The sequence below is a fragment of the Acipenser ruthenus genome, chromosome 32 (genome assembly GCF_902713425.1).
Source record: "Acipenser ruthenus chromosome 32, fAciRut3.2 maternal haplotype, whole genome shotgun sequence".
NCBI classification, from domain to species: Eukaryota; Metazoa; Chordata; class Actinopteri; order Acipenseriformes; family Acipenseridae; genus Acipenser; species Acipenser ruthenus.
The window spans coordinates 10,200,168-10,212,330 of record NC_081220.1 but is presented as its reverse complement, the minus strand read 5'-3'; the positions used below and the strand labels follow the sequence as shown (position 1 = coordinate 10,212,330).

The 12,163-nt window shown below is 40.9% G+C and overlaps 2 protein-coding genes and 1 long non-coding RNA gene across 3 annotated transcripts; all 3 read right to left on the bottom strand.

Annotated features, from left to right (window-relative positions):
- Positions 1 to 3,452: 3,452 nt before the first annotated feature.
- LOC131703135 (uncharacterized) lies at positions 3,453 to 4,135 on the bottom strand. The gene is made up of 3 exons (XR_009309675.1): positions 3,998 to 4,135; positions 3,661 to 3,754; positions 3,453 to 3,574 (listed from the first exon to the last, which is right to left on the bottom strand). It is a non-coding gene; the product is annotated as an uncharacterized LOC131703135 (long non-coding RNA).
- A 33-nt stretch (positions 4,136 to 4,168) lies between these two features.
- Positions 4,169 to 6,055, bottom strand: LOC117965094 (zona pellucida sperm-binding protein 4-like). Its single transcript, XM_059005991.1, has 7 exons — positions 5,921 to 6,055; positions 5,729 to 5,843; positions 5,435 to 5,604; positions 4,698 to 4,750; positions 4,495 to 4,622; positions 4,234 to 4,417; positions 4,169 to 4,187 (listed from the first exon to the last, which is right to left on the bottom strand). Exons 1-7 carry the CDS (start codon positions 6,053 to 6,055, stop codon positions 4,169 to 4,171), a joined length of 804 nt encoding a protein of 267 aa, XP_058861974.1.
- LOC117965226 (uncharacterized) lies at positions 6,032 to 9,691 on the bottom strand. The gene is made up of 13 exons (XM_059006024.1): positions 9,619 to 9,691; positions 9,478 to 9,536; positions 9,301 to 9,387; positions 8,734 to 8,861; positions 8,510 to 8,656; positions 8,315 to 8,395; positions 7,483 to 7,653; positions 7,282 to 7,378; positions 6,968 to 7,188; positions 6,742 to 6,892; positions 6,440 to 6,648; positions 6,207 to 6,324; positions 6,032 to 6,120 (listed from the first exon to the last, which is right to left on the bottom strand). Exons 1-13 carry the CDS (start codon positions 9,642 to 9,644, stop codon positions 6,077 to 6,079), a joined length of 1,539 nt encoding a protein of 512 aa, XP_058862007.1. The 5' UTR covers positions 9,645 to 9,691; the 3' UTR covers positions 6,032 to 6,076.
- Positions 9,692 to 12,163: the final 2,472 nt, after the last annotated feature.

Below are 12,163 nucleotides of genomic sequence, written 5' to 3'. Positions count from 1 at the left end.
GAAACGCTGGAGTTCCACTGGCTTCCGAGGTATCCAACCCGAATATCTAAATCATATCTAAAACATTTGATTTTAAACCGTTTTGTATAATGTTTTCTTTTTCGGGGCTTCTAATAGCTTCTTGTTTAGTCTTTGTAGATATTGAACTGGATCATTGAATCAACGTGCATGTCTGGGTTTTGTCCAGTAGATGGCGCTGCTGCTGCTGTTGTGATGTTTTGTTTCGCAGAATGCAGTTCACGTACCGTGTTACAAATGGGACGGCGCTGCACAGAGCGGTACAAACTGTGCAGTTAAAATCTCCGGTAGTACTACAGACGGGACGCCGATAGTCATCTCTGATTAACCCAACATGAATATAAATACGAACTCAGTCTGTTTCAAAGAGCACTCAGAGTGACGACGCCGGAGAGTCTGATAGCAGGTTTAATAATATGAATGTGCCTGTGTCTGATCGAGTCTCACATCAAACTCTCCGTCCTCTTTATAATATAAACACATTACACCCCCCCGTACTACACACGGGGTTTCCAGTGTAGTGAATTCAGTTCCAATAACTCACACACTCAAACATGGAGAACAACATGTTGTTAAGTAGCACTTTTTTGTGATGCTAAAACAAGGTATATATATAAGGAGTGTTGATAATTTCACCCTAAACTTGCATATTGAAAGTAGCATGTCAAAGCAAGAAGGAATCTAATAAGTAGATTATGCCTGTGTAATCACAACTCAGAGGCAGCCAGACCTACGGCATCACACATGGGACTACAGAAACTGGTACGGGATTCTGGGAATTGTAGTTTGTTTGCAGTTTTACCGTTTTGTGGCTGAACGATGGAGGCTGCATTAGCCACTGTATTCGATTTTTTTTTTTTTATCTAACGGGAGTAATACAAACTACACTAAGCAAAAATGTAAGAGATATATTAATGTTTTATATTTTGCATGTATTTGGATTAATACTTAATATACTTAGTTTTTGTGAACACGATCACCCACAGAACTGTATAATAAAGTTTGTTTCTAGAATTCTGTTCTTTGCATGTGTGTGTTTTATAATATGTATACCTGTCAGCACTGAGCTTTCAAAATAAGGGAGACTGCATGGGGCAGGACTCTGAAACAGGCCTTCACAGGCAGAGTTACCATATGACTTCATGCACACTAGAACACACTGGGATAGTTTAGGCTCTTCAACTCACACCCCAATACATTATGGGAAGTGTAGTCCTGCTGTGAACAGTGACCAAGAGGTGTAGAATGTACCACAATGCATTGCAATTGGAAAAGCCTGAATTGTCCCAATGAACAAGGAGTCACATGGTAACCAGAATGCATTCCTGCCACAGGCTTCCCATGGGCCCTAAAGTATGACCAATACAGACAGGAAGGAACTGCACTGCTGGAAATAGTGATTTTAGAACCTGAAATGTTAGCAAAAATAATTGCTTTTGCAAAAACGTATGTAGGAGCTGAACTGGAATTTTGATTATTAAAAAAAGGAATTGTCACGGATAGCAGAGTTGGGTGGAGGTGTAAAAATAATCAAGTCCAGACAATGGTATGATATGACACAAGTTGTTTTCTTTTCCTTTATTAGTGTCTGCAAACAGTGGTAATCAGGACAACAAACAAAAGAAAATGTCCAAACAAAAGAGAAACGCTAACTGAAATGTGGAGAGACAAAACAAACAAACAACAAAGTAAAATTATCCAGACTGTGGGTGGCTGTCCTTGCCTTTCTGGTGTCCACCCTCCTGGTTGGCTGTCTCTCTTTTGAATTAGTTTGTTTATGTCTGTCAAAAAAGTCAGTGAGCATTTGTTTGGTTTTATCCCTCAGTATCTCTCCCACACTCCTTTGTGCTTTCAGATACCACCCTCGACTGCTACAACACGGCCCCTTTTTATGTGCCGCGGAACGCCCCCTAATCAGCAGAACACCAATCAGCAATTGGCATTCTAATCTCCTCCCAATTCTGGGACATTACAGGACATTCCGTGTTGTTGCCCTCAACAAAGATGGTGACCGTCCTTTCGGGACTTCCGCCCCAAAGGTATAACTGCCACGTCACACCATCTCTGTTGGGGCCTTCTAGGCTGGCTCACAGCCCGCTGGCGGCTGGGAGGATGGCTTACAGCACGGGATCACTTCATCTCGTCACAGGAATGTATTCTTATTTTAGTTTATTTAGGTATGTGTAATTATTATGGTTTATGGATTGGTATGTGCTCCTTTTCTATGCACTGCACCCTCAAGTGGTAGTTTTCTTTATAGCTAATGAACTATAGAACTCAGTGTGGAAAGTAAACACTAAAGAACACAGATGACACAGTGAGGAGGAGCAACAACACATACAGTTCAACTGAAGACAATTAGTTTGTACTTTTGAAAGGAGTTCCTGGTATGGAACATATTGCTGTATTGGAAGGATTTTCCACTAGTTTTATTATTGGATATAAGTTAATAAAAGCTTACTGTATTCTGAAGATTGGGAAGTTTACACACCTGGAATTATTCTAGAAGTTAAGAGCTGGAAGTGATGTGAAGCACAGTGACTGTATGATGAGTCGTAATGTAGAGGATACCTAGCCTACAAAAACCAACAAGTGGGAAAATCATTTATGAAGCCACCACAATGTAAATTTAAAAAAAGACAAGAGAATCCGTCAGGGAGAAGGGCCCAACCTAAGGGAAAGTGGACAAGCCTGGCTTTGGTGGACAGCTTTTAACTTTACACCAGCTTTTGTTTTCAAATGAACCCCCCTCCCCCTCCATTACTATTTCTACACACAAGGCTTCAAAATAATTAACAGTTAAACATATATTCTTAAATCAGTGAAGCGGGGCTCTAGTTTGTTTCTTGTTGAAGCCTGGTTCATGACACTATAAATTGTATACTGAAATAGAATTTATGTATGAAAATTGTTACCTAATACATATTTAATAAAAGGGACAAATGAAGGGGGGTTTCTTCCTTAAATTTTATCATGCTAAATATCTGAAGGTATAGTAATTGCCCTGTTACTGTTCAATATAAAAATAGGGTTACAGCTCAATGGAGGAGGAAAGTCTTTGCCCCCAGGTTCACACAGTGAATTAGTGAAGGGTCCTTGAGTAACACACCATATTGAGAATGGCCTGATCAGGGAAAATCAAAGCATTTGATACAGCAAGGAGGAGGAAATCCCATTGACATGGCCATTCTGACATCAAGTGTAGAATTAGTCAAGCACAAAAAAAATAAGCTTTTACAAGCAAGATTTTTATTTATCAATACACACTTTTTGGCAGTTTCCAGAAAGATACAACTCCAGCTATGAAGATAACCACTGAACACACACCCATTGCAGCTCCCAGAAGGGACCACACATTGAATTGGGCTGCAAGAGAAGAAAGAAATAGTTAGAGGAATAAAGGAGTTATATTTTACTTGAACTGCAATTGTGTTCACATCATGCATATTACCACTTCTAGGCATAAAGTGAAGGGATCCATCTCTCTTCAGCTCAATTGGGCCAGAAGACACAAACACCTTTACTGCACCACCATCCATCCCTTCAGCACTGCGACCTACAGGAGGAATTAGGAGGAGTCCATCAAAACAAATGGACAAAAAAGCATACAAAATGTCCCCTCCTCTCAAACAGAGCTCTTACCAAGCCTCTGTTTCCCTGGAATGCACCGTCTGCTACAGAGGCTGTCTGATGGCCGGGTTGAATCACATATCACAACACCGCAGTGGAAGTAAATCTGAAAGACAGCACACCTTGTCAAGCAAAACTAGCATCAATAGATCAGGCAGTACCATCATCCAATGAGGATTACTGAATTGAAAAAAACAAATATATTGCATCATAAGTGTTTCTTGCAAAAGTGCAGTTACATGTTTTCATTCCAACTCAAAGATTTGAGAACAGCGACTATTTACTGCTTGCAAAGCAATCCAAACCATGCATTGTGGTACAAGATCCCCATCCCAACACTCCACTTTACCTGTCCTTTCAGTGCATCCTGGCCGCTTGTGAAGGAAAACATTTTCACTTCAAACCTCTTCAGATGGGAAGGGAACAGCACTCTTGCATTGCTGGAGACTGGGTGAAAGATGGTCAAGTACTCATCTGCAGAGTTCTCACAACTAGAAAGAGAAAGTAGGTCAGGAGCACATCAACCACAACTCCATTTCCTAGGTTTTGTAGCAGCAATATCATATTCCTGCATCTTACCTGTCCACAACAACATCCCACTTTGGAGAGCTATTCCTGTCAACAGAATAGGTTGCCCAGCAGTTCTCCAAAAACAATTCAGCCTGTGGATCCCTGCTGTACAGGAGCTCTACCTCAAAATACAAGGGTCTTCGCAAGTACTTCACAACAGGGTAATCCCGAGCGCCATAGAAGTCATTGTAGGTTGAATCTGCAGAGATGCAAGGGAGAATTTTATAGGTGGAAACACACTAGAGCATCTATATTATTTCAATTGCCCAGTCCTACCCAATGCAAGCCGCATGATGACTGCAAGGTCCCCCAAGCCAGGCTGGACTACAGGTGCAGGATTATTCTGGTACAAGAACTGTACTACCTTGGTGTCATTGACCAGATAGTGACAGGCAACTCTCAACCTGGAAAGAGGAGATGGGGTTAAGAGAGTTTCAGGCTCAACCACAAAGGATACTCAATTTGATTGCAATCCTTACCGGTAAGATGTGAACAGCACTTCATTCTCATAAGTCAGGAGGTTGTTGTCAAACTGGAAGAGAATCACAAAAGGCTCAGGTTGCAATAAACTTGTAGATTTAGTATGGAGCTGCATACCAAGTTGCAGACTAGCTAATATGGTACTCAGGATCATCCCCAGCTGTGTACTAACTTTGTACCAATTTCACAATTTAAAAATAAAAAGCATTGATTATGAACACTTTTGGGACCTTATGTTTGTTACAGTTAGTATGATACCACAAGTCTGTCTACAGAAACTGCTAGACTAATTTGGTATTGTTTTAGTAACCGCTAAGAGGGCAACAGCAGTTATTTTGGATTTGTTGCAAATACACATTTGAATACACAGCTGGCGACTCTTGAGCTGCAATTGGTATCAACTCTTGTACTAGTTTAGTCCCATCCTACGTACTAACCACTGGATCTTCCCCAGTTAGTACGCTCCTTCCAGTTCACTGCCATTGACCCAAAAAGGTCTATAGGCAGCACATGCAATGCCATAAACCAAGAGTCATGTGTCGCAGCACCTTTGTCAACTGGACAAGCAGTTCAATACAAAGGTGGCATCCTTCAGATGTACACATTTCATGCAAGTAATCCAGCTGATGGAAACACCAGTCACCATGGCTCCCCAGATTGATCCATGGGTGTTGTGGCCAACTTGTCAATATGTTGAACCTCCTCAAAATATGGTTTTAAATGTGTCAATACTAACCCTTCTAGTGGTGCCACAGGAGTTGACATTGAAGTAGAAAACTGCATTGATAGCATCAGACTGAAGAGGCCGGCAACTAGGATCCCTTAGAGTTAGTTGACTTGGAGACAAGCTGGGGACAGATTCCACTTTCACAGCAAGAGCTGCCATAGTTCCATTGGTGAAGCAATCTGAAACACAGCATTTGGATCCAGGTTAAGGAAACAGATTATAGCTTCAATACCACTTCATGCATCCTTTGGCCAATCTCAAAAACAGCTATTCTAAAGAATGCTTGGTCTGCAGGAGAGTTACCAATCATCTTTGTAGGGAAACTGCAGGACAGGGAGAAGTCAGCCACCACAACCATGGTCCCAATATCCTTCAAGGTCAAGTCAAGTCTGCTTCTGATGCCTGAAGAACTGATCACCTACAGAGACAATACATCAGGTCAGTAATGTGTTGAACCCAAGACAACTAAAAACACATTAAAGCTCCATCACTTACTTCATATGTGGCATCAACTGAATTGTATGGCACAGTCATCCAGAAATTGGTAGCGTTGGCATTATACTTGTACAGGGCAAGCAGACTTCCACCAAGTTCTCTTGAGCCCACAAAAGGAACCCAGTTGCGACCCATGTTGCCATATGTTACCATGGTTTAGAATGCAGCACCATCACAGTAGCCAGTTACTATAGGTAGAACTGCAAGAGGAAGAGCAGTTGTCAGGGCAATGGACTGGATTGGTCAGAAAAGGGTAATTGTAGACCACAAACAGTCAGGCACTTACTGATGTCTTTGAGAATGGCTTCAACTACAGCAGGATGAGTAAAGGGTGTATTCTCTGGCACTATATTCAGCAAGTAGGTCAGGGGCAGAATGTAGGTTCTGGTATCTGGAGGAGTTACCTGAAAGAAACATGGGTTTGTAGGATTAAACCCAAAGTCAGACAGCAAGCAACACATCCACAGGAAGCAAGTGTTTTCAAAGGGCAATTGGATGGTTGAACAGGTGGGATGTTACCTTTTGCTTCACATTGGGGTCCTCAAATGGCACCTGGAGAGTGTAGGTCTTGGATCCATTGGGAAAGACATGCTCCTGGACATTGTAACCTTTTAGGTTGGCTTCTGGCACAGTTAACGTCTCTGATCCAACTATAATTTTGACCAGCTCCACATCAGGCAGGAATGTCCCCAGGGTCACATTGAACACTCTGGCTTTAGGAACAGTGTCTGAAATTAAAGCATGCAGTTAAATGAAGGCTATGAAGTGGAGCACTGCAACAAATCCCTTTGATTTACTGCATGTGGACAAGTTCTACATACCGTTTGTGACAACTGGAGGCCGAGGCATGAAAGGAGTGGTTATTGGATGAAGTACTGTGTACTTGGTCTTCTCAGGCCCATCTTGCCAGGTATGCTCCAGCATTGGTTCAATAGAGTAAGAGATCACATAGGTGTTGTCCAATACATGGCTCTGAAAGCACAGAAGCATCTTAGGAAGCAAGCTTTAAAATGAGAAGGATTTAGAAGTTGTTGAACTTCTACATACCTTGTAATATCCACCATCAGCTCCCACAGGAATTTTTACAGTGATTAGCTGGGGACCGACATCCAGTTTATAATCTCTATTATGAATCGTTGCAGGGTCAAGCTTGCGACCATCAACTCCCATTTGAACATCAAGGGTAGTAATTTGTGGTGTCGGAACAAGAGGAGGTAGAACACGGGGAACATTCCATGTAATCATCTGTTCTGTGAAGGCTGTTCCATCTGACAGAAAGTAACATAGACTTGGTATAGAAAATTCATACTTAAAACATAGAACAGTTCTTGAGCACCGTTACCCTCAATAAGCTTACTCACCAGTAGGACATGTAACTGCAGTGTCCACCATCATGACCATCCATCTTTGCTTATAAAAGGTGGTTGACCTTAGCACAGCCATTGGTACAGTTTGGATCTGTTAGAGGGAAGGGGGAATTTTACTAAAACAAAAGCAAGACTTTTCTACCTTCATAGTCTGGATATACTGTACTAGAGAACAATGAAGCCTAGACTACTTACCACCTGAGGCTGGCTTTCTGTGGAGTTGTAGGCAGCTCTAACCAGAATTCGACTTGGTGTAGTGTTTATGCCATAGCCATTTGTCATGGCCTGAGCAACAGTCATGGTTGTCTTTCTATTTGCTGGGAGATGGAACACAATTTTCCAGATGCTGTTGTCAGCAGCAGTTGCCTAGCAAAGAGAAAACCCCATTAGAATAGGGAGTTTGAACACAAAGCATCCCAGTCTAAAGGATTTGTCACAGCAGATGGCTTGTTTAATAAAACATGAACTAAAACTGAAGGGTGAAATTTTGACAATGTATCACTGAAACCGTTATATGATCACCAAACGTCTCTAAAGGAACAGAGTAAATCCTCAAATACAACTGCGTACGAAAGAGCCTACGTGAAAGCATGTGGTCTGGATCGGACACAGGCAGAGTTTGTAGCCATTCATTTGTACTGGACCTTAATATCCGTGTACCAATCTTTAGGACAATACTTGAAATTGCTCCTATACAACAGACTTCAAAAAGGTATATCATGAAGGGTTTGTAACCCTGCACATATGAAGCCACTACCTAAGTGGTTGAAATACAAAGCTTACACACTGACAAGAAAGTGTTAACTTCACCACAATCATGTTTTACCACAACAAATCACAGAATATGTATACAAAGCCAATGCCTTAAATGTTACACAATTCCAATATGACCACCCTCTTGGGAGACAGGTTAAAGTTAAGGGGGCCGTTAGATTTTGCTTCAACTAGATGAGACAGTAGATTAGACCTCAATTAGGCAAGACCAAGGGGATGTGAATGAAGCAAATGCAAAGTCACATGATTTTACCTCAGGGTATGCAAGGGACCAATCAGGATCATCTTGAACAAAGTTTGGCTCAATAAGTGGCACACCTCTTCTCACAGAAACCTAAAGAGAATTCACATTAGTCATGAGTGAAGCACTTCTGTAATGACAATTAAAATACCCACACAACACAACAAGTTATACTGAACAGCATTATCACATCCTGATAGCCCTTACCTCCATGTAGTTTCTTTCACACAGAATCTCCCTCTCCACCCATGGAGAATAGCGGCATGTCATGCTCTGAACATAGGAGGAAGCTGAAGTCATAGCACTGTTTGAGAAGACACTGATTTGTACTGTCAGCTTGTAGGTCTCATCATTCTGGAAACAAAGGCTAAAGTTAGTCCCAGCATGTCACCATTAGAAACAAGTTTACAAGAAATAAAATGATGACTCACTGTGTTCTGAGCAAAGCAGCTCAGCACAGAAGCAAGGAACTTGGCATTTCCAAAGAAGTCAACAGTTAAGCTATATCCACACTGTGCAGCCAGTCTTGGAGAGAGGGACACAAGCGCCCCCTTATTGTCTATAGAAAGAAATTCAGTTGGCCTTTTAAGAAACTGTACACATGATCAAACAATGTAGAGATATAACAACGTGAACACCCCCACCACCCCGTCCCATCTACTTTTCACAATTTTTAAAAAAAACTATTTATATTTGTAGAATTATACGCCCATTCGGAACAATAGGTTTAGAGTAAATTATTTCTAATTCTGCACACTTGCAGTCAACAAATCTGACTAAGGTTGTAGCAGCACAGGTCTATTTAGTGTGATCAGCAACATGCTTTTAAAGCCAACGCAAGAGTTTCATACCCTGTATTTGAAAAAAAAAAACGAAGCCTGGTTGATGCCATACAACGCAGGAGTGCTCTGTACTTAATTCAGGTTATTAAATTACGAGTCAACACGCTTCAAAAACATACATCAAAAGCTTTCCATTCAAGAAAATTGATCACTCACCAATCACATTGATACGAAAATACTTTCCAACAAAAGACTTATCCAACATCATCATCACACTCCCTTGACATTCTGTCCTCACCGAGCCTGCAGAAGACAACGATACTTGAAAACACACAACCGGCAAATAAACAGGAAGCTGAAAGAACAGCTCTGCTGAAGCGACCGTTATCGTACCTAGAGGGGGGTTCTGCGTCCAAACATCAGTGACTAACACTGCTAACAGCAATGTTATTCTGCATTGAAAAAAAAAACACGCAAGTGAGAAACACACAATAAAATGAACGTTTCTAAAGTAGAGAAAAGATCAACAATTACCCAAATCTAAGACAACACGGCATCATTAAATCCAAGGCAGCCCCGACCGTGCACTTCTTTCACCGTTCTAAAGAAACAATAATAAAAACAAACCCGTCAGTAGTTAAGTTTGGTGTTCCTTAGTGCGCAATGGGTTTATAAAGAGGTTCAGGTGCTAATGGGAGCTAATTAGCTGCAATTGATGCGCGCACCTCTTTCATATTAGTCCTCTAATTTTCAATCAGTACGTTAATTAAAATAAATAATAATAATAATAATAATAATAATAATAATAATAATAATAATAATAATAACCCATTTAGAAGATTGTACTTTGAATTTAAGTTTGGCAGAAGTACGTGCGGAACAAACTGGACTGTCACCGACAAGGACTGTCTGATTAAAGGCTCAGCTATGGAGGCATGTAGTAAACAAACCCCAATGAATAATAAAAAGCAGGCCGCGCAAATGAAGAAACACATTTATATCATGCAGGAATCCAGGCAGATGTGTTGCCTGCGCCAGTTTGAGGGGACGAGAATGACAGCTCGAGTTCTGATGTTAACATTCACAAGTCAATTACCCATTTTTACAATTTCCCCAGACTGATAGGTAGGCTAAGCATATATTAAAGTAGACAATTTATTTGAGGCCACTTGATTTAAGAAACAGTGCAAAGCATCTCTTTAGCATGTCAGATTTGCCATGACAGGGGCAGTCCCGGGGAATAGAATGACCAAGTGGCAAATGGAAAGCACAGCGCTTAACCTGAAATACAACGCGCAGTATTGATTTAGAACAGACTAAACACAAATCGGAGGGCGTGTTGGAAATTTGAATTGTAATCAATTTATTTAAGATTTGAAGTTCACATTTCAATTATTGAGCTTAATTACATTCATTATTTTATGTATAATTAATTCAATTAGTGTGTTGAGCATTTTCAATTTGGCATATTATCTTCGAATGTTGAGTTTTGTCTATTTGACAGCTGTTACTTCAATTCAAATGTTGAACTTTGTCGTTGATGTTTGACGCTCCGGCTTTTGCAGTTCACATTTTTGTTACATTCCACCTCTCATAGGTTTGAACACAAACGGGTTTATTTGTGAAATTGTCAGATTGTTTCTTGTGTATCCAGCGATCATCTGAACTAACTGGTTCAGTAGTCTGCTCCCGTGAATAGACAGCACATGCCTGAGGGGGTGTGTTCTGTACAGCTGTGCATTTGAGTAAAGTTTGTCGCGGAGTTTTAAACGTTCCCATGGCAACTGAGTCAACAAAACCAACATCATCACGCTTTGAGACGCAAGCTAAGGGCTAAGAAGTAAATGGTAAAAAGTGAAAGCAGTGTAAGTCAGTGGAATTTTTTGATTGTTTGATTTTATCAAATGTTCACGATAATCATGTATGTTCTGTAAATGCGGAATGCAATTAGTTGATATGTAAAAGCATGAATAAATGAATGGTGTCTATTCCTAACGCATCGGTAAAGTTCAGTATAGTGCCGCTTTTGTAGCAGCAAGCAGGCTTGTTCCGTCGTCTTGATATCACTATGTAACACAATTTTTGTTCCTGGGTAGTAGGTGTTATTTCCTAATTGCTTATGCCTCAAAAGTATAGAAAATGGCTACTATTCCCCACAAACTTTGCTTTTGTTACCAGGACAGTGATATTTTGAAATTTACCTTTTTCCAATGAGAAAACGGACGAATTTGTGTCTTTTGGTTCACATAAAGTCAGAATAAAACAACATATGAATCCAAATTAACATGTATTTATACTAAAGTAATACAAAAATGACTACAAAAGATTTAGAAGTGAGTAGTTTTTCGAGATTTAAGATTATACTGTAAATCACTTTCACGAATCAGCCCCCAAATGTAGTCTCCCATCATGTTCTCGTTATACTGTCCTTGGTAGCGGCGTTCAAAGTCCATTATATCCTGGTGGAAGCGCTCACCTTGCTCCTCCGAGTACGCTCCCATGTTCTCCTTGAATTTATCAAGATGAGCATCAAGGATATGGACTTTGAGGGACATCCTTCAGCCCATTGTGCCGTAGTTCTTCACCAGAGTCTCAACCAGCTCCACATAGTTTTCGGCCTTGTGATTGCCCAGGAAGCCCCGAACCACTGCGACAAAGCTGTTCCAAGCCGATTTCTCCTTACTAATGAGCTTCTTGGGGAATTCAATGCACTCCAGGATCTTCTTTATCTGTGGTACGACGAAGACACCGGCTTTGAACTTTGCCTCAGACAGCTTAGGGAAGAAGTCTTGAAGGTACCTGAAAGACCCTTCTCTTTACTTCTAAAGACGGCTGCTCTCTCTCTCTGCATTCTTGCCAGTCTGACATTTGGAAGGGTCCATCATGCAGAAGTAGCAGTTGCTTGAGTGGTCAGTGGGTTCCCGCCAAATTCTTGGGATAGCGAACTTCATGGCTCTCTTCATGGCTCTCTTTTCCCCTCTGTACCATCCTACAAAAATACATTTATTTCACCCATGACTAATGTGTAAGAGATTCTCGCAACATTTTTCATATATGATATATTTATTCAATAACATTG